General features: G+C 33.6%; 2 protein-coding genes across 2 annotated transcripts in view; both read right to left on the bottom strand.

Moving 5' to 3' along the window:
- The window catches only part of LOC129804969 (translin), a 239,470-nt gene that overhangs the window by 45,353 nt on the left and 170,814 nt on the right, over nucleotides 1–23,303 (bottom strand). The gene's annotated exons all lie outside the window — the stretch shown is intronic.
- The window catches only part of LOC129804965 (transient receptor potential cation channel trpm), a 117,903-nt gene that overhangs the window by 34,273 nt on the left and 60,327 nt on the right, over nucleotides 1–23,303 (bottom strand). Inside the window, exons 6-16 of the mRNA XM_055852755.1 lie at nucleotides 22,584–22,724; nucleotides 20,195–20,267; nucleotides 11,401–11,560; nucleotides 11,191–11,327; nucleotides 10,539–10,695; nucleotides 6,481–6,815; nucleotides 6,184–6,340; nucleotides 5,541–5,642; nucleotides 1,203–1,389; nucleotides 720–1,121; nucleotides 497–652 (exon numbers count right to left, since the gene is read on the bottom strand). Coding sequence (XP_055708730.1) covers nucleotides 497–652; nucleotides 720–1,121; nucleotides 1,203–1,389; nucleotides 5,541–5,642; nucleotides 6,184–6,340; nucleotides 6,481–6,815; nucleotides 10,539–10,695; nucleotides 11,191–11,327; nucleotides 11,401–11,560; nucleotides 20,195–20,267; nucleotides 22,584–22,724 — 2,007 coding nt within the window. The remainder of the gene's footprint in view (nucleotides 1–496; nucleotides 653–719; nucleotides 1,122–1,202; nucleotides 1,390–5,540; nucleotides 5,643–6,183; nucleotides 6,341–6,480; nucleotides 6,816–10,538; nucleotides 10,696–11,190; nucleotides 11,328–11,400; nucleotides 11,561–20,194; nucleotides 20,268–22,583; nucleotides 22,725–23,303) is intronic.

Below are 23,303 nucleotides of genomic sequence, written 5' to 3' on the forward strand. Positions count from 1 at the left end.
ACATCCCACCGGTATAGAGCATCAAAACCAGCCAAAGGAGAGGCGTGCTTTGTGGTGATGGAAATTGAATGATAAAACACATCTCGAGCTTCGTTCACAAACTCAAACACATCAATATTTGCGATTATACGGAAAAGTATGGAAGAACGAAGAAGGATATAGAGTAGAAAAACATATAAATAAACGTGATTTCAATTTAATAAATTGGATACCTGAGAGCATGATTGATTTCCTATTTTGTATTTGAAAGAAACAGAGCATCGCCTCTTATTTGTGGTCTACAAAGTGAATTGAAATGTTAATGAGATGGAGTTTCTGTTGAAGGAGTTTTTTTTGTGTAATGGTAATAAAAAAATCCAGAAGGAAATTGAACAAATAGAAAATATTCTGCTTTTCTGCATGATCAAACAAGTGAATGCCAAGACAGTGAAGAATTTCATGAGATGGATGAAAACGAAATTTTCATACTATCAATAAGAAGAATGATAAATATTACCTCAGCGTCATTTTGATGTGCTTTCTCGTGATCCTCGTAGTCTAGATTCTGATTCTCCAGATGTTCTTCCTCAGTCTGGGGCATTGACTGGAGTTCTTCCTTGGATTTGAAGTCCAGCTTCTTGATGAATGGCGGACAAAGAAGCCCTAGAATGACCTGAAGAAAATCATTAATCAAAAATACATTGAGATCATCTATCTCTTCCTTTTTGGGGGGGTCATACTTTGAGATTGGTGTTTTTCCTGGTCCTCAGACCACCCATCCATAAATCTGCCAGAATAACTTGGCTGCAGGGATGCGCCAAGAGTGGTCTGTGATTGGCAGCCACGGCCAGAGAAAGGCAACTTTGGCTTGACCATGAATTCAACTCACATGTGAGCAACCTCTGAGTCCTCTCCCCATCCTGCCTATGGCAAAAGTCCAGAAGTTTCAAGCCTCTCGTCTCAAATTCTTTGGCATAGCTTCTCAATTCCTCATAAATCTCTGTGTCGAGATCATCTTCAGCCGCCTCATGAGCCATTGCTTTGTACAATTTGCACGCAACAAGAGATTTGGCCAGAGCCTCCTCCCCATGGGTCCACATAAGCAATGCCATCTGTTGCCTCTTCGTGAGGACAGCCCAAATCTGACAGTGCACACGCAACAAGTCATTAAAGTGATAAAAAGAAAAATCTCATAAAAAAGTCCAACATAAAAAAATTTATACCAAAAGTTCGTTGAAGGGAAATTCAAAGAGAGCCATCTCCGATGTAAATGGCAGGAGACCAGTCACCAGACTCATGGAATTTGCACCAGGATGCCGCTGGAATGTTGATGACTTTCTATGCGTGTTCACGTAGCTGTTCATGACTTTGGCATAAATTGGTCGAAACTTACGACGCGTGTAGTAGGATCTGTGTGGGTGTTAAGCATGGCACAAAAAAAACCCAAATTAAATACACGTGATTTATGAGAGTTTGCCAATTAAATGTGACTGAACTTTCAGGATAGTGGCACGATAAAAATTAGTCACGACAAATGACTGGCACTCGTTTCAGTATATCTCGCAGATTTATTCATACACGGATGGTAATCTATTAAAAGCTTCTGTGTGCATATCATAAAAACTCAAACTTATTTGCTTTAAAATTGCTTCTTTAACCCATTCCTTACCATGGTATTATACATCACACGCAAATTGAGTGATTTTAGATGATTTATTCCTGGGTAACTTTATACTCGAATTGCTATCAGGAATGGATTTTTAGTAACTTTAGTTCACCAATTACTTGGGAAAAATAGTCCGACAGAAATGAAAATACATTTGGTTATTGTTTTCTTGCTTCGCGGAAGGTCATGCAAAATTTTTGCTCAAAATGGCGGACGGAAAATTTGACATCCCGTCGAATTTATTAAAATTGGCCTCTTTCCTCTTTCCTGATTTGAATTCTGGTTGCCAATTTGTTTTCTTGGATAGTTACTCTATCTAAAGCAATAGAGTTTGTAATGAATTAATGCACAGAATTTAAATTCAGTGACCGTTAAGACGTATGTTTGAGGGCGAATCCCCGCGCCCCCATAATAGATAAATTTTTTTTCTTTTCAAAAAATTCATCTATTAATCTGTAGGAAACTAATCCCAAAATATGAACATTCTATCTCAAGTATTTCTGGTACATTGACTGAATGGGTTAAGCTGTAATAGTGTCCTTTCAGTTAAAAACGGTTAAAGACGTTGAAAACATAGCTTAGTAATTATGCAACGCGATAATAGTATGTTATTTTAATTATTGCATAAGAAAAAATTGTAAAAGTATTCGTAAATGTTTGTGAATTTTTCGTAGGAGGTTACGAATTGCTCGTAAATCGTACAACTTAGGTTTATACTTTTTTCACAAACTTTCTTAGTGAAGAAATCGCATGACGAGCGCTTTTCGTTCGTTTACAAACTTTTATTTGTACATTTTCGTCTATCTGGCAAAACTTTACAAACAAAGGACAAAATTTCTTTAGGAAAATTTTCGAACAAATGATTAGAGAAAGAACAAGAAATTCTCGTGAAGTCAACGAACAATGTTTGTCAAAAACAAAAACTTTTATGAGTTAGAGCAGAATCACATTGACAGTAAAATACTCACCGTATTTCGTTAATTTACGCATTTTTATTGCAATTCTTACGCAAATTCTCAATTACCGTATTACCTTATCTCATACTCCGTAGCACTAGGTGAAAATAATATAAGAAAATTGAAGAAATAAAACGAAAATGCGATAAACGATGAGCAAAAAAAACTATACGATTAATTTCTCTTACAGTTGTTTTTGCTCACCGTTTATCGCATTTTTGTTTTATTTCTTCAATTTTCTTGTATTATTTTCACCTAATGCCACCGAGTATGAGATAAGGTAATACGGTAATGGAAAATTTTCGTAAGAATTGCAATGAAAATGCGTAAATTAACGAAATACGGTGAAGCTACGGCGAACATTTTATTGTCCATGTGATTCTGCCTTTATACGATTTACGAGCATTTCGTAAATCTCTAACGCGAATTCACAAACATTTAAGAACAATTTAATGAACTATTTTTATATGTAGGAGTTTGCTGCTAGAACTCAAAGAGAGAGCAGTTATTAGTTTTCTTTACTCTTTGAAGATCCAAAATACCAGTATAACGTTGAACAATAATAAAACATAAAAAGGATAAAAAGTTTGTCTGATCAATCCAAATTGCCCTACAATCGCATTTACTTCTTCTGACTATATTATAGTCTCTTTTTAAAACCAAAAAGACTCAATTTTCTCCAAAGCTTTCGACATTGCTTTGAAAGCTTTGGAGAAAATTGAGTCTTTTTGGTTTTGAGAAGAAGACAATCCTCTGACGAACACCGGAAGAAACTGAAGATAATATACATCTACACTAACGGCCAAAACATTAAATACACCCTTCGTAAGCTTAAATACACGTGATTTGGACCGGGAAAACGCTGTAATATCCAGTTCTATTGACTGAAATAGTTTCAAATATAAACCTAAGAACAGTTTTAAACAAGATTTGAGAAATTACATGAGCTACAAAATTTATAATTTGAGGATCAGTCAAAAATTAGCTTTTAGGACAAAAATGCAAAAGTAGCCCCACATTCTAAAACTGATCTAATCTTTTAATAATCATTTAATATAAGCTAAATACTATTAGTAAATATTATTAAGTCTCAGAAAAACTGAAAATAATACCGAGGGAATATTTTTGGTACGGATTGTGGTCGGTTTCCAGTGTGATGTGTTCTGAAAGGGGTTTCTTTTTTGAATATTGAAATTTTCAGCCCAAATTCTACTTTTTCATATATTTTTTATTATTTTTCAAATTTCTTCTTATTATTGTTGCAATTTAATTTCTTTTACTTCATTATTTTATTTAAAAAACGTGAATAAAATCATCAAATTTAGTTTTCCTCGAAGAATCCTCCTTTAACTTTGATAAGCGCCTCACATATTCCAGGCATCCTCTTGATCAATTTCTACAAAATGTCTGAAGGAACTTTGCCCACACATCCTGAAGTGTTTCCACCAAGATTGGAACTGATGTCGAAGAACTGGATATTACAGCGTTTTCCCGGTCCAAATCACGTGTATTTAAGCTTACGAAGGGTGTATTTAATGTTTTGGCCGTTAGTGTACGTCAGATACAGTATTCGAAAAAAATGTTAGGTAGATCGGTAGTGACGTATCTAGACACTTATGTGGGGGGTGCGGTTGTACGCGAAGGCGCCCTTACCACGGTAAAAATTGTTCGAGCGGGGGGTTTTACTGTTTATCAGTATCATTGACTACCATATTCCGTGAAAAATTTAACTTTTAATTTTGAGTTTAACAGGTTTAATTTTGAAAATGCAGTGAAATTTTAATTTTTTTTTAATAAAAGTTAAATGTAAAAGTGGAAGCTCTCCTTTTCAAGGAATGTAGTACTCAATATTGATCAACAGTAAAAATTCAAATTTTGAAGAATAGTATTTTGACTAAGATTATTTTGAAAACATGTACAGCTTAAGCATGAAATGGTTAAGATTGTACTGAAAACATGCACAGCGGTTAGACTTCTTAAAACAGATGGTTCTCGTCAAAACCGGTACAGCCGAGCACAACTCAAGAATAAAATGAATAAAATTGTGCATAAGTCCTGCATAGCTCAAATAAAATTGAATCTAAATCTTCAACAGTTTTCTCGATCTTAATCGTTTAATGTTTAACAGCTGTGTACGTTTTTAGCACAATATAAACCGTTTTATGCTAAGAACTATAGGGGCACTCCAGAAAGACTCGGAGTCTATTTTATTAAAATCTTTTTTACTTCAACATGGAAAGAATAAAGAGTCAGGGTTTAGTTGTTTAAAAAAAAAGGAACATCGACGCCCGTGGACACTCGCGCCCTGGGCGGACCGCCCCTCCCGCACCCACTTAGGTACACTACTGTCGATCGGACTTACAAACCACCCACATCACCTACTTATAGGTTCGTCTCTATTTGAATTTCTCCCACTGTAGTCTAATCAGGATGAATAAATTTGGGTAAGACAAAAGTAATTTTGATTAATCTTTAAAATATTGCGTTTTTATAGATTTTTTTTGTAAAAGGAATGAGTATGAAAATTATGAAAATAAGTGTTAGAAAAATTAAAAATAATTGTGGATAAATAATTTCTCACTAACTTATTTTTTCTGGACGATTTTAAAATTCTTCAGTGGATAATGGCTTTTTACTAACCATTTTTCCATTGAGAATTGATAGATAAAATATACAGCACACATGCTTGATATTACCATCCTAGAGTCATTCAGATGTCATTTAGTATTATTAGTCGCTTTCATTGGAAGTTAAAACGTTCCCTTTAATTCATTCATAAAGTTCACGTACAAAAGTAGAATGGTCTCTACATATTGTTATTTCAAACGGAATTCATCGATAAAGAGACAACAAAAGAGCTCAGGATTACTAGGGCAAATTGAACTTGGAAGTGCTACTAATTCGTTTAGTCTGGGCTAAAAGTGATAAAATGAGCAAACCTGTAAGCGCCACCCATTAATTTATTTATCACTAATCCAATATCGTGTAGCGTGTACATATATCCCTTTGGTATGTGTGGCCGCACGTCCCTCAGGATGTATCTGGAATTAAAAGTGAAGTAGCTGATGAGTAGGATTTGCTATTATTATTTCAGCTGAGATGGAAATTGTAAAAGCGTCAATAATTGAAATGTAATTCTTTTTAGAAACAATTAGTAACGTACATGAGTTGCATGCAGGAACAATTAATGGAAAATTCATGATTCAACTATATATTTGATTTCTCCCTTCTCATTTGCTCTTACAACAATTAAGAGTCCCATTTCCGCTCTGATTTTCTCATACAAACAGGTTACTGTGATATTGCTGTCAATTTTCTAAGGTCAAGCTTATGATAGGGAATAACGTTCTGCACATCTTTCAATACAATTTTTTTATCTTTTAAGACAGTTCCGCTATATCTTCACGAAGGATTTTTTTTTAAAGAAATAGCAATATGCATGCACTCTCAAGCGTTCAAAAACGGTGTCAAGTTCGTAAATCCGTCAAGTGGTTTTGGCGATGCGACAACCACGAAACGAATTTCCAATAAAACAATCACAGTTCACATAAATTCAAACAAACTTATCACGTTTCAACGTACCCAAGTGTATTTGCTGGTCCATGTTTGGTATTGTAGAGCTCCTCGAGACGCGGAATAGTGAGAAATTTCCTCATGGACACCCCATTCTCCAGTAGAAGCTTTACAAAATCGATTCTATCGTGTTCTAGTGCTTGCATCATCGCCTCATCGAGGGCACCTAAAATGAGAAGTATGTGTTGGAAAATATTGAATAAATCATCAAAGAATCCTTCTTCATAGGAGCATCCTCTTGAGTGATAGTACGTTCACATCCTGACAAAATGTACAAATTGCCACATGTGCATGTGCAACATATACCTGGAGGCCATTCCTGTCCATACACAAATATTTCCGTCCGTGCAATATCGGCACGATTCCAGGTCAAAGCCAAACTCAACTGTTCCGGTGGACTGAGGTGTTGTGACTTGAAGAGGGCCGTCAGAATTGTCTGATCCAACTCTTGAATATCACTTTCAGGACGATCCTGTATGCGAAATACGGTAATTAAATTCTTATTGCGGGTACATTGTAGCAGTTCCTGGTACAAGCATTCAGCTTGATCGATTGTCACTTCAAAAGTCTTCTGTATTGTATTGAGCAGATAATCCCTCATTGACTCCAGCACAGTTTGCTCCTCACCGTCAGCTGCATACCTTTATGTAGGAAATCATGCACAACATTTTAGTTTAATTGCATTGTGATAATTTCATGAACTCTCATTGCATACAAAATCCATTCAAAACCACAAATTTCCATCCACTACTTGGGAAAAGATAATAAGGAGCAGTCAAGAAGATAATTGAGTTTGCGAAAGTGTATTAATTTTCTGTTGGTAAACTAACAATAAAATAACAATTGGGAAGTTTATTTAAATATTTTATTAAGGTATCAAAAACTTTAAGTTTCCAGAAATCTGTCTTTTTTTCCTCATATTTCACTTGTAACTTTTATTTTGTTTTATAATATTTTTTAGACGTATACCTTAATTAACAAAATATAAAGTTCTTTTATTTTCCGCTTCAAAACTATCCTACAATCCGAACATCATTTTGTATTAACGTAATAACAATATGAAATGTTAATTAGAAGCAATGTTCACAGAGATATGTTACTCTCTTGGATTTAGCTTTATTAAAATTGTATATAATTTCATCTTGACGAGAATTAATCTATGCAAAATTTGCTGTAGGGTACAATGAGGTGATTTTGAATAGAATTTAATTTTGAATTTTGAAGTTTCATCACTGTTTCTGATAGGTAAAAGACAAAGACCAGAAAGATGTGCTCTTCTTTTCCTCTTTTCTCATCTGAAATAGTGAGGATATTTCTCAATTTAAATACATGTGCAATGCCTTTGCTAAAGAACGAATAGAAAATTTGCTTTGATGAAATTTAGATTCTATAACTCAAAAATACTTTCGCATCATTCACTGTTTACCGGTTCTTAACAGATTTGAATCAATTTGTACCGATTGATTTTCGGACAAAAATTATTTATCGATTCATAACGCTTACATTACCGGTTCGCAACCGATTTAAACCGATTAATAAATCATTCAAAACATTGCCCAAAATACGCCTCAGGAGTAATATAACTGAATTTCGGATAAAAATTAGTTATGGGTTATGGACGTGTTCATTACCGGTTCATAACCGATAGGAATCGGTTCAGGCTTGTCAAGAATTCTGATTGCTAGAATCTCACAGGATGACATTGCAAGGCACTATCAGTCTAGGTCAGATGGGAGTTAGGAACATTCTTATTCTTTTTTTTTCTCTATTTATGCTAATTTTTTTGGTACTTTTCCTTTTTTTCTTTTCTTCATTTTATGTAATAAGAATGTAATTTTGCTCTTATCACTCTTTTTACACTCTTTTTTTTCTTTTTTTTTATCAAACAATGTAAGAGGGGCGGACCCTATCTGTTTGAGAGAAATAAATATCAATATCAATATCAATATTGATAAAAATCGCCTACACATTAATAAAATTTATGGACATAAATTTGGATTATTGAAGGAAATTTATCTAGTGTGTAGGCAATTTATTCAATATTCTTTTCAATATGGATGGTTTTTCTTCCATATTGTATTTCAATATTATTTACCCCTACACACTGAGACAAATAACATCAATATAATTCTTCCATAATATTATTGAAGCGGAATATGGAAGAAATATTGAAGAAAATTTTTAATATCAAGTTCATTTGATATTATATTTTCTTCAATAAATTCGTTTTCGCTTTCATACAAATTCGATCATTTTCTCCTGCGAAACATTTGAAAATTACTTTTTGAAGTCTATTGGGATGTGTTTAGTGGATTCAGGCGCAAGTTAAAAAAAATGTCGAGAAAAAGTATACGCTTCAGGCGTTTCAGGAGATGTGATTTCCTACTGGAATAAAAAATAAATTTGTTAGCAGTTTTCGTTCGGATGTAAATTTGGAATAATTTGAGTATCTGGACATTGATTGGGGCTTCTGACTCAAGGCAGATCTCAACCCTAGCATCCAGTTGGAGAAGTGATCAAGGCTGAAGATCTCTGCCAAAAGTAAGGAATTGAATTGGGATGAATCTCTCAATTTTCTCCTTTTTCGAATGTGAGATCGTAGTTCCAAAGGACTCTTCAATGATGCACACAAGGGATTACTTCCGGCAATTTTTAAAGAAAAATCGGAAAGAACTTCTCTAAAATTTGATTGGACTCCACCTGGCACAAAATCTGTAGACAAACACTCCTCTCGCATTTTTGGTAAATTTTCCACTAAAATTCACTGAACACTATCCTTATGAACTTCGACAAACACTTTCCAAAGTTTTTCAGGAGCAAAATAGTAAATTTTCTCGAAAAAGAATCTCAAGCCGCAAGAAGGACTTAAGAAATGACACAAAGTGTCAATATTGAAACGTATCAGTTAGCCTCTGACCAATGTCCAGTGATGTGCTCCCGCAGAGATATCCCAAAATTCCCTGTGTACTCTCATTAGGAGTAGTGGAGATATTTTTAAGACAATTTTCAGAGACAATATCACAGTTTGACCACTGAGGAAGGCGCACTGCAGCGTCAAAAGTTTTGGCAAAGAATCCTGTGTGTTTTTCGTGTCCCTGAAAAGAGAAACACCACTGACGCGCCCGGAAGGAGGTGATCTCCCTGAATCTTTGAAACGTATTAGTTCCTGTGTGGAGGCATTTTCTTCAATAATTCTCTTCAATAATTGTAGTTTTTTATAAATATTATTATTGAAGGCCCACTTATCCATATTTTTCCTAGTGTATAGACAGCTTAAGCTACTACTTTAATAAGGGCTATGATCCTGTCAGTCGTCACATATTCGTCTGAGATGTGGGTCCTTAGCAAATTGTGAACTCTTGGTCACGTTTGAGAGGAGGATTCGACGATGGATTATTGACCCTCTATGTGAGGAGTACGATTCCGGAGCCCATACAACCATGAGGTGTATGAGCATACAACCATGAGGTGTATGAGCGCTACCGAGAGTTAACTGTCGTCAAGCAAATACGCCTCAATCACCTCAATAGCCTTAGGTGACCTGGTCATCTGGTTCCCAAGATGAGGACGACCCAGCCTGCAAAATCTTTAGGGGAATACTTTATGCATCGTGGAAACGAAGCCGACTCAGCCTCCGATGGACCGACGACGACATAGACCATGACGCCAGCTCATTAGGGGTGCAGAATTGGAGAAGAGTGATGCGTAACAGTCGTGACGGGTCCTGAGTTAGGCCAAGTCTAGCAATTGGTTGTAGCGACGGTTAAGTAAATTAAATCGGTTGTGAACCGGTAATATACCGATTATGAACCGATAAGTAATTTTTGTCCGAAAATCAATCTTATAACTCCAAAAAAACTATTTTGGGGGATCTTGAGTGATTTATGAATTGGTTTAAATCTCTCTTTTTCGTCAACGAGAACAGTTTGAGGAAACCGATCCTTTACCCCCAGATTTCAAGTCGCAATCGAATATTCAAGTAATCCGATTTGCAAACACCCTTCTGAGTAACACACATTTCAAGATCGCATATGAAGAATCTCAGTTATGGAAATTATAGAAGTTAAGTCATATAGCTAAGCTTGAGGTTGACTGAAACCCGTACAATACACACACGAGTTTCAGCAGTTTGCGAATTGTCCTTCGCTGCCTTTTGTTTTTCTTTCTGAATATTTAATATGAGTAAATGTGTGACACTGATATAGGATTACAGATTAGACAGATGACCATTTCCCTGACATAGTACAATATTTTTTTGTTATCCAATCTGAGATATTTATGGAAATCTCACTGAACCATTCACACGAAATCAATTTTTTAGTCATACCCCGCCTAGCAAATTTGATTGATTTGTGACCACTTACTTGTGCACGAAGGCAATTAGATCTGCGGCCCTTCCTGAGCCATCACAGACGACAACTGGCACAGGTGGTGTGTCCGTAACATATTCCAACACAGCCCTGATGGTGTTCGTGCCACCCTCAATCACAAGGCACACCACAGGAGTACTGGAATGAGTGACTGTTGAGAAAGTAGCCAGAAAAATCCTCATTAATTATTTTAAATCCACTTCCTGCTCCGCAAAAGACTTGAAGTGTATTAATGGTATGGCAGATAAAGACACCAATGTAAATTGTGCTTAAATTTAGAGGGGAATTTGTATGGATTTTAGTTTTTCATCGTTTTATGTTATTGCAAATCTTCTCTGCCAGAATCCCTGTTATTATGTTAAAGCTTTTTGATGATACTATAACATTTACTTTTCATCTATACAAATTTACAGAAGATGCATCTCTGTTTGAAGCATCTTTGTTAGTGCTTGGGTTGGTATACCAAAATGAAACTCTGAGAAAAGTTTACCAATTTTGAGAAGATCGTTAGTAGTTTGATGCGGGAAAAAAGGCAATCATTCAAATGGGATGAAAACTTTTCGCAGAATATTCCACACATATATTATGGTTTAATCACATAATGTATGCACGTTTACTGGAGGGAAAAAAATCCATTATAACTTACATGGATGGAGCTTAAGGTTGGAAATGTACTTCTCGAGTTTTCGCCTCAAGATGATTTCTGCACCATATTTTCCTTGTGTACCATTATCAACGAGCAAGAAGTATGCGTGTCGATTGTTGAGAACAGCCAATTTCGATCTAAATGGTCATACATTAGATCAATAATGTGGGGATAGTGGCAAAAAAAGAAATAGCAAAATATTCAACTCACCTGGGCGAACTAATACTGTGACATGGTACATCTCGATTGTGGCCCAACAATTCATGATTACGCTCAACAATACCCCAGGGTGCAATTCCTATGCTCACAACCCGTCCTGTTCGTTGTTGACCCTCCAGGAGCAGAGCATCACCCACCTGTTTCGTGACACCTGGTGCAATTGGGTAAGACAGGAAAATGCATTTATTTTGGCACAAAAAAGCTTGTCAATAATGTCAGAAAATAGGTTTCCCATCCTTTGGCGTGTCATGCAAAAGGAAAAATGCACTTACACAGACCACTCAGGAGTGATAATGTCAGGAAAAAGCTCTCACTCCCTGAGTCATCTTTCCATTACGTGAGAAAACGTACGTGGAAAATTAAATTGCAGGCACTAGTACAGTTTCAGGTGGAAGTTATGCTTTGAAATTCACTCCATGCCCTTAGTTTCCAAAAGAACAATAAAATTTGAACAAAAACTTTGAGTACTATGCGCAAGAGACACAAGGAACGTAGATTAAACAATCATAGAATGCGGTACACTTTGTATTCATTTTATTTTAGAGGAAAACATGGCAGTTTCTTACAGTCGATATCCGTGAGGGGTAAATGCCTTATGCCTAGCGCACAATAACTCTTGTTTGTAAATATATTTTTAAAATTTCCTATGAGAGTGAGCAAGATGACTAGATCTAGATATCACTTACTCTCATTGAAATGTCAAAAACATGTTTACAAAATAAAAGTTATTGTGCGTTGGGCATTACAACCTCTACGTTAATAAAGGAGGATAGGACAGTCTAACGATAGGACAGTTTTAATTTCTTGTAAATCATTTTTTATTTTCGATTTATTCTGCACAAAAACCGCACGCAAGTCATATGTTTCTTTCTCAAAAGTTTTGCTTAAATTTATACTACTCTTTCGGACTCAAAATTGGACTGAAACTAAATTTAATTTGGTGTGACGTTCAAAAGAAGAAGAAGAGTTCAAAAGAGTAGACTAGCATATGCAAAATAAAAAAAAAGAAAAAGATGTGAATTTTGATTTTTTGGAACTTTCCTGAAAAATTGTGCCAGAGCCATTATGTTCGAAATTTCAGAGATATCTTTCTTAATAGTGCAATTATAAAAAAATTAAAAATAGAATTTAAATGTTTTATGGGTGTTTTCAATATTAAATTTATTTGCTTTTCAAAATATTTTCTGCAAAATATTCTGTCCTTTTTATGATATAATAAGGATTCACATTGCATTGTTAAAATGTTATTAAAAAGACTATTAAGCGTACAATCCGTTGCAAATTCCCACCCTTCTACCAGAGGGAACCTAAATCCTTTGGTAGCATATTGTTTACATTTCTACAAAGAACAACTGGTGCAAATTTCAACAAGATTCATCATCCGGTTCAGAGAAACATAAGATGCAACTTAAAAGAAGAAATAAATTTCTGCACAAAAACCTAAAAACTCCGGAATAATCGAACTCGAAGTTAGTTAAATTGCTCAATTTGACGAAATCAGCAAATGTAACACAATTATGAGCTATAGGGAAAACCTAAGTATAGAAAAAGTTGAACAGGCCATCAGGAAAACTAAAAGCAGTGACCGAATTTTGATAAGGAAAGTACCGAAGCGCATTTAAACCATTCCTGTTACTTCTATTCGGGATATGACTAGAAAATTCCATGCAAACTATCAAACTATGCGGTATATTTTCGTAAAAGAAGGTTGTAGATTGTACTGTGTAGTACACATCTAAATCGGCCCTTGAATTAGAATTTGGAAACCAAAAACGAACAAGACTTCTGTGCGAATGATTTTTTACGAAATTCAACGGATGTATTTTAATGGACCTATGTTAAAAACGGATTTTCAGAAACTTCCCGGTCAAAAGTTTTACATTGCGTCTGATCGTGGTGATATCACAGTCCAAACTTTTGTTGACTGAGAAATTTGCGAAGAAGCTTGTAAATTGGCAAGGGATATGCAGACGCAGGCAAAAAATGAAGCCTGTCGTCAAATATTCGAAAATAACGTCAAATATTTACCTCGAAGAATGTTTGGAAAAACAGATTTTACCGTTCTTACGTCAACACATGGGTAAGGTTATGTTTTGGCCTGATTTGGGTAGTTGTTCTTGTTACTTACTTGTTGTGTTAGTTTAACACACTGCGAAAATCATTGTATTCGCGGACAAAATTATCAAAATTTAGCATTTATTAAGGAATTAGGACAATATTTAAAGTTTCCGATCTTATAAAAATAGAGTGTCAAAATTCTGCATTAAAATCCTTCTTTAATTATAAATTTTGTGTTTTAAAGTCATAGAAAGTCCTGAAATTCTTCACGTTTAAGCACTTTCACGCATAAAATAACGTAAGGAATCTTTAAATTTAGGCACTTATGAAATAGGGTTGATCAACTGTTTATAAATAAAAACTGGACCTTACTAATTGTCAAGCTAAATTACATTAAGATAGGACTCAGTTCATTTTAAAAATATGTAAGAAAAAATGTCCTATTTCAAATATGCCCCACTGTCCCCTACTACCATTCAGGTGAAATCATCTTCTCCACAGTAAGACTAACAAAATTAAAGAATAATTGTTCGTATTTTATTACCAATCCTAAATGTTATTTAAAAGATGTAGGAGACAGTTTTCTCATTTCTAAAAACAAAAATTGTTTTTTATTAATCGGTGTTAATAGAAAATCTAGAAAATTATTAATAGTATTAAATGAAGTATAGTTTATAAAATAAAATTTCTGCTTTGAAAAATAAGAGAAAATTGAAATATTCGGAGTCTGTCGCGTTCAAAGGCAGTCCACTTTCCCCTACTAAATTTTATTTTTGTTTATCATCTTTTCATAAAGCAATCTTAAAGTCTAATTTGCAATTCAGTGGTGAAACTACCCCACCCTCCTCTACTGCACTACCTCAGATGTAATATTAATGATAATGTGAGCTTAATAATGGCTCGTACAAGAACTAAGCCTTGAATCGAAGTTTTAAATAATAAAGGGGATTTAACTAGTATTATGGAACGAATGTTGTATATGGAAAAGTACTCCCCTACGAACGTTCAAGCTTTCGATTAATGTGACTTTTTTTTAGTTTTCCGAAGAGACTTATACATTTCTATTAAATATTAGTTGGCTTATCATCAATTGTTTATAACTCCATGATAATTTAGTATAAATCTTTTACGAAAAACAAAAGAAATTCACATTATTCGAAGGCATGAACGTTCGAAGTTTGAAGGGAGAGTACTTTCCCCTAAACATTAAACCAATCATGTACCTTCGTACCTCAGGTCAACAATATATAAACCAAAATTATTAACTCCTTAATATTTATCGTTAGATTTTATCGATTACTCCTTAGTATTTACAGGCGTTACAGGCTAAATATACTTGAGAATTAGCCTGAAACTATTTGAACCTTTACACTCAAGATTACTAGGGGAAAGTACTCTCCCTTCGAACGTTCATGCCTTCGAATCAGGGGCATGACATTTCCTATGTTTCCCATATGTTTCTAGCGCGCCGAAAAAACTTTTGAGTTTATTAGCTATTTTCTGTCATTGTAGAATGACTTAGCAAAAAATACTAATACAAAATAAAAGCCAATTTAATAACGATAAGGCAACCGAAAACCCCGAATTGGCAACCTACGTAGTTTTGAAGATTTATTGTGAAATGTGTACGAAAACAGGGAAAAAATTACACTAAAACTGGTCGCATTTTTCAGAGCTAATGTCACCTCCCTGCTTCGAATAATGTGAATTTTCTTTTATTCTTTCTAAGAGATTAACACATTTTTATTAAATATTAGTTAACTTATCATCAATTATTGATGATTATGTGATAATTCAGTATAAGTCTCTAGGAAAAATAAAAGAAAATTCACATTATTCGAAGGCATGAACGTTCGAAGAAACAGTACTTTCCCCTACTTCATGTTTTTTTTGCTCATCTAAATCAATCAAACAATCTAAAAATTTCAAATTTATAAATGGTTTAGAACTACCTTATTTTACCCTCTCCTGATTTTTTTTAACTAAAAATAAGTTATCTTTTAACTTTACTTCAATTCCGAAAATGTATTTGCAGCAATTGTAAAAAATTTTCAAATGATGGAATTTTATGATACTTTTTGAAAGAATTGTAGCACTTGACAGAGTATAATAAAATATCATCTTTTCAATCCAGAAAATTCTTGACAACGTAAAAATTGGTTATATTCTTTAAGCAAAGCATAAGCTGATGCTTTCGGTATTTTTCTATTTAGAAGTGGCTGCAAATGCTTTTTGAGAAACAACAAAAATTTAAGTGGAGTGAAGTGTAACAAGTTGAGAGAAAACAAATGCAATTTAGCAACATGCCAGTCATACAATTTGCCATTATTACAGCAATATTTTGAAATCTCTTCTCTACTTTTTGCCATAGCTTTCGCAGCAGGTGTCAGAACAAAGTCCTGTTGTGCTACTGAAAGCTAGAAAAAAAAGGTCTGGCAGTCAACTTTGCACTCGACTGAATTAAAACACTTTGTTCATGATGAAATCCCCTGTGCCCGAGAAAAAGTTGATAATTAAAAGTTTTCCCATTTTGGTCACATTTTTCCAATGACTTGTCGACGGTATCAAATGACTATTTATGGGGATAAGTCCTATCACGCTAGAGATTCTACCCGTGGGAAGGGATAAAAAGTCACTTTTATTTTAACTTTTCACTGTGGTTATTGCTAAAAAAAACCGTCATCTTAGACGCTTAATAACTTTGTCAAAGTTTATATTACACAACGCTATCGATATAGTCGCAAAGCGTCTGATAAAATTGTATTAAAGATGAGATACGTGGGAAATAGAGAAAAAATCTCTCATCACCTTTTCCTTTGTCATAAGCTATTATATATTTTGTGGGGATCAATGTTGAAGAAAAAATAATACTCTTGGTTTCTTCTCATTTTCTTCTTCCTTTGTCATACCTTTTTTTCCTCTGAAAACTTTTTTTTCTTTTCTTTCTTTTGTATCTAATCCACAATTACACATGAGGGTGCCTTCATGAAAGCATATAACTTAAGTAAATAAATTAGAGGAGGAAGATAATGCAAATTTTCACTTTGGATTTCAAAGAAAAGTCTTAATGCTAACATTTACAGACGGTTTGAATAGTCATGAAAATTTTAACTTCGATTTCTTATTCGTAATTACGACTTGAAAAGGGCTTTATCGAAATACAACGTAAAATTGAACATAAAAAATCCAGAGTTTTATAGTATGGCATAAAGGATATAGTGTAACTTTTTACAGGTGCTCCTTGAATCTTGAGCTAGACAGGGCAGACATAGAATATTTTTTATTTCTCAATTTTATGTGATGAAAAAACGTATAAAGGTTTCTAGTTAGTTTAAAAGCCATATTACTTACGTTCATTTACAAGAATTAAATAATATAAATAAGTAGTTTTAAATGGGCCGAATGGTACTCATTTGAAAGTGATATAAAGCATTTAAGAAATTAATGATTCTTTATTTTTTGGGTCAGAGGAACACATGTTCCACAGGGGACACTTGTTGACAGTTTCGTAAAAATACCAAGCTTTACTAGGGCGAGAGCTACTTTGAGCTGTGGGGCTACATTGATATATTATTTTTTTTCGATTTTTTCTAAATGAAGCTGATCCTTCCAATTATTTTATTTAGACCCACAATTGTTTTGTCTATCTAAATTACATTATATTAAAATCCAGTTTCATTTCGAAATATGCAAAAAAAATCGTACAACAATATAGCCCCACCTCGCCCTAAATGTATCTAATAAAATGTAAGTATGGGAAAGATTTCGCACATACTCTGGCTTAGAACACTTTATATTCTTCCCATATTCCTTTTATAAATCTTAACTAATGGCAATATATTTTAATAGCCAGTCTTAAGTCATACATTTCTTAAAAACAAAAATTGGAAAAATATTGATCGAAGCCAGAGTGACTGAAAACCTTCCTTAATATAATTTATTTAAGTTCTCTTTTCCTATTAGAGCTTTCAAATTTCAGACCCCAAATGGTATAAACTAGGGTGCCATTAAATCCTGACACAAGTTCTTAAAATGTCAATATAAGTCCTTTTATCCTATTCATATAATAAATTGAAAATGAGTTTATATTTATATTGCAAAATTCTACTGTGATTTCTGAAATTCAATTTATTTTTAGTGTCAAATACGAACGTTACTTGAACATCAAAAGTTTATGGAACATTAAAGTGGTTCCTCAATTACAGCACTAGTTTGCGTTGTAGTCTCTGTAATTTTCTTTTAGATCATCTGTGAGTTTACACTATCTCAGCTTCTGAAATCCGACCATCAGTACCCAAATAAAGGTTCAAATACTCGAAAAGACCAATTTTAAAACGTACCCCAATTTAAAGGTGTCCTACTTCCCCCTACTGATTTTGTTTAATTATATTCTCGGAATAAAAAAGGCTGCATTGTAATACATTTTACGTAAAAATCCTTTTAAATTTTCTTTTAACCTCTGAAGATTTAAACTATAGCAAAATATTTCTTATTTTTTATTTCTTACACAATTTCTTTCTTGTAAAATTGTTCGTGAATCTTTGTGAATTCTTACCGGGGACTTACAAAATGCTCGTGAATTGTATAGGGGAGACTGGGGCAAAAGTCACAAATCGAAAATTTTAAAATTCAATATCTTCCAAGATAAATAAGATAGCGGCTTAAATTTTTTTTTCCATAGATAGCCGCCATAAGTCTTCTTCAATGTCGTAAGTTTGTTAGAATTTGAACAAGGAATTTAGAAAATAAAAAAAATATCGAAATTTTTAGCCCTATTTTTGAAATATTTTCCATGCAGGAGATATCAATTATTAACTACTTGTATTAAATTTGATGCACTGGTGAATATTTCCCAAATTATCTGGATATTCTTTGAATACGAATCCGCTATCTATTTTAGAATTTTACAAAGATTCTTTTCTCCAGAAATCCTTTTATTAAAAACGACCACTTGGGGTAAAAAGTAACAAAGGCTATGGAGCAAAAAATACCAAAAATCGAAACAATTTCTGATGTCACACGGTGAAAAGAAACGTCAATGCTATGTGTCGCCGCTTGTTGTTTGCATTGGTCAAAAGATTTGCAGTCTTTTGTGTGTTTATTGTGAAATAGCTTAAAATGCGCTTTTCTCGCTCAGATAAAGAAAACGGTGTTTTACAAAGGTGTAGAAGAATAAATTTCCTATGAAAATATGTAATCTAGGTATTTTACTTAAATTTACGTAATCCCGTAATAAATCGAATCAAAATGTGATAGTATCTTATGCCTGATACTATTTGCCCCAGCATTTTTGAGAATGATCACAAAATTACCTTTTAGAAAACGGCTCGATAAATATATTTCCTTAAAAAATAGAAGAAAATGGCTTTCACAGAGTTGTAGTGCAGTAAATTTCCTATAAAACCGTGCTAATTAGAAATTTTGGAGGTGCTCGGGTAGCTTTTTAAAAAGTAAAATATCCGTTTTGCGACTTTTTGCCCCAGTCTCCCCAAACCCACTGAAAAATTTATAAAAATTTCTACTTTCTACACAGAAAAATCTTCGTTCAATTTTGTAATTTGTTCGTAATTTTTGCAAGATAAACCAAAATATAGAAACAATATGGCCTCAATTCTGAGACCAAGATCAAAATCAAGATCAAGAAAATTTCAAGATTTTGGTATTCTGAAATCAAAAAATCAAAATCGATGTCAAATATCTTGGAATCTTGAAATCCAAAACACAAACCGTGTGGATATCAAGGTTTTGCAATTCGAGAACCAATAGAAGAAAAAAAACCTCAGCAAGTGTGTTCATGTTACGAACAATGTTTATCAAAGAAGTACAAACTTTTACGAACATTTTTGTAGGTTATACGATTTACGAGAATTTCGTAAGTCCAAAGTAGAAATTTAGAATTATTTACGAACAATTTTCGACATACATTTCTAATTTTTCTGTGTATTCCTTTTCTATTTGAAAAATGTCTATCATAATCTAATATTTCTCCAACTACCCTATTATCACTTAGTAAAATGATTAAATAAAACTTAATCCTACACAAACTAAAACAAAATGTTTTTACTTGCGTTTGATAGGCACTTTGTGAGATAGAAAATGAACAAAGAATAATTAAATCATGCTTAAAACTATAATTTAATTAAGATTAAAAGTTATAGAGAGACAGTATTTTCAAAAGATAAACCCCTTAAGGCACCAACAGTAATTAAAAAGTGGAACTTTTCTTCTCCGCACATAAATCTGCAGGGCTGTTGAGAACTTTATGCAAAATCCATCCTTTGTTCTCAATTAAGTACATCATTTACATAGAGAGAGCAAAACACTTTGCACACCATTTGGTTCTGCAATATGAAAAATATTGTTTTCATACTGACCGATAAATTCTACGTCTTCCAACGTTTACAATTCAGCAACTTGATTTATCGGAGCAATACAGCCGGATTCAATTAAAATTTAATTTATCATCACTGCCTCTGTTCTCAATTTCCCAATAGAAGTAACAGAAAAGCTAATTAATTTTGTGTAAAGGATAGATTTTCATGCAACATCAACATCATAGTATCAGATTATATGGGAATGTGGTTAAAAGTTATGGACATGGAGTTACATTAGGGGCATATGGATTCATCATAAATTTCACTTAGTAGCCCCCTTGGGAACTTTTTGGGGTAGCTAATTCAACAGAAAATGCCACACACGTCGATGTGATTGGGTGGAAAGGACTCACCGGTATTTGTGCCGCCCGTAAAAATCCAGGCTCCGGTGGTTCTGGCAGCTTTGAGCAATCCCTTTCTGATTTCCTGCGGAGAGAGAGAGGACAATTTGTGAAAGAATAGAAACAACACAGACATCATGTCACATCGCTGAAATCGACAATTGCCTCACATGTGACTATATCGTTCCTGACGTAGGGAAATGTGCCATCTTGTCTCTCAATGGTAAATTTTCGCCATTCCCTTTTCATCAAATTTTCTTTTAGCATTTCTTCATTTATTCCCACACCAAAGCCTATACACTTCTACAACTCCGGAAGAAACATAAAAGGTATGGTACACATTAGGAAAATATTTCCAGTAGTGCTTCCGGCTTATTCATAGAAATATGTACGACACTGTATGTCTAGGATACAGTGCGAAAAAATTATAAAAATAATGCCAAATATTGCGATATAACTTTTTTATGTCACCCGGTTTTAATTAAAGTATATTTTGATAATTTTTAACATAATAAGAAAATTATTTTAGGCTCGACAACTTTTCAAAATAATAAAAATTTATATTAAAATTGCTGATAACGAAAAAACTTAATTACTTATCCTTCATTTTACGAAGTAACTTATGCAAAGTATATGCTCCATCTAGCTTAATTCCCATCCCGAACTATAATAACAACTTTCCAAGAGAAATAAACGAAATCAGATAAACGATTCGGAATAAACGAAATAGACAGTAATCAGTTATTACTATTAATCGTTTCGATTAATAATTCTCTCCCGTGGTGGTGTAATTCCTGCTAAGGGATAGAGCTTGTCCACTGGAGTTCCTCTTAAGTACCCTGTTACAATATACGGGCAGTAGCGTTACAGTTTACCAGGAACCAGTTGTAACTGGCTGCGTTCGAGAATTTGACATCAGACTTTTTTTCATACAAGACAAGTGTAGGAAGCTTTATCTTTCCATACCTGAATTATTTCACAAAGACTAATGTAGCCCGTAACAAACTTTTGGTAGCCTAAAAGAAGGCGGCTATGAAAATAAGTTTTTTAATACTAAAAAATGTATTAATATTGTGATGTTACATTTATGTTTAGAAATAGAAAATGAAACCTGATAAAAAATAGTAATACACTATTAATTTTTAAAGAAATATTTTTTTAAACGCAGCACGGTAACAAACCTATGATTCTTACTGTAAGTAGATTATTTATTCATCGCAAATATACTTACAGAGCGCGACTTAATTTTATAATAAAAAAAATTGAATTTATCATTTACCAGAGCTAAAATGGCGGTGGACACTAACCCACAAAGCTTTTGTTTGTTACAAAAGAATTCCAGCTAGTTTTCATAAACATTCTTAAAGCATTGTTTATGAACAAAATATATAATATATTTATTTTGTAAAGTCTTATGAAACCTTAAAAAAAGCAGATGTATTTCAGATACATCTCCGACATTTTTTAATATCTTCTGATTCAAGATTAATTTGCAGCGATATAAACAAGTTATTGCAAACTAAGTTCGTTTAAAAAATCATGTTATAAGACGATTAAAAAAAACTCAGTTTATCCGAAAATTTTAATAAAAAATAGTCGTGGGAGAGGGGTCACCGATAAGCTAAAGTTGTTATCTTGCGTCTGTTGGGCTATGCGTAGGAAAAGAAATGAACAAGTTAAGATAAGAATTATTCCTATTTCCCTGAATAGCAACTGTTGAGTGTACAACAATGATAACTTCTATAGGGGAAAGTACTCTCCCTTCGAACATTCATGCCTTCGAATAACGCGAATTTCTTTTGTTTTTCGTAAGAGATTTACACTAAATTATCTCGGAATTATCAAGAATTGATGATAAACCATCTAATATTTAATAGAAATGTGTAAGTCTCTTAGGAAAACTAAAGGAAAATTTACATTATTCGAAGGCATGAACGTTCGAAGGGAGAGTATTTTCCCCTACAGTTTCATGAAATTATGATATGTTAGTTATATATATATATATATATATATATATATATATAATCTCAATAATTTATCTGGTACACAAATTGGTCAGCACTTTATGCTAGACATGTCTTTTGTATTTCACTCAGTTGGAATTTCACTTTCACGCCTCGATAGGCTGCCCGCAGTGAATTTGTCATTGTGTATCCGACCTTCTATATAAGGAGAAAGGAGCACAACATATCAAAATGAGACAGAGATGTGAAGGAGAAATCTATGGATCAACAGTGGAAAGAAAGGATTACTTCCTATCCATCTGAAGCGTGCTTTAACACATGAATGACATAGGAAAAAGGTAGATTTTGCAACCAAAAGTCCGGAAAGATGTGTCATACTCAAAGCCTCTCTACTACTTAAAGTAAAATTAAAGAGAAGCAAAGGTACTTGTCCTTACCTTTTTCAATTTTGGCTGCAATTCAAAGTTCGCCTTTCCACCTTGAACGGTGATGAGGAGTTTGGGCAACTCCAAATTCCATTCTCGCGTGAACAGTTGAACGAGCAATTCTGGTCTCGTGTCGTATGACAATCTCACATACTGCAAAAGTAAAGGGCATATATTTAGATAGAGAATTAAAGTCACGGATTTCATGCATGTGGCTCCTTTTCATGGAGTTCCCCTAAATTTTCTCACGATTTTTCTCACTTTCATCCCTTTACAAATTTGGAATTTCAACGAGAATACAGAGGGAAGGGAAAATGGAATGCTATATAGAACATTTGTGATTTATGATTAATATCATCGCAGTGCTTTAAAAAGATGGAAATTCTCAAATTCATTCTTCATGAGTCAAAAAAAACCATAATTTAATTAAACGAAACAAAAAGCTAAATCCTGCATGAAAAAGTGCATTGCTGTTTTTAGATCAAATAAATAAATTAATAAAATACTCAACAAATGTGCTTATAAATACCAGTGTATTTAAATGTCAAGTTTTATTCTGAGAGAGTAAAAAAATAGTAATAGGCTTTAATTTTAGACAATGGCAGCTGTAATTTTTTCATTGTAAAATTGGATAGTGCGCTAATTGAAAATGATGTTCCGTATTGAAAAGTGATTAATAAAATTTTGAACCGTTGAGAATACCTACATTTAAATTTGAAATAAGAAAAATCT

Source organism: Phlebotomus papatasi, chromosome 2 (genome assembly GCF_024763615.1).
Source record: "Phlebotomus papatasi isolate M1 chromosome 2, Ppap_2.1, whole genome shotgun sequence".
NCBI lineage: Eukaryota > Metazoa > Arthropoda > Insecta > Diptera > Psychodidae > Phlebotomus > Phlebotomus papatasi.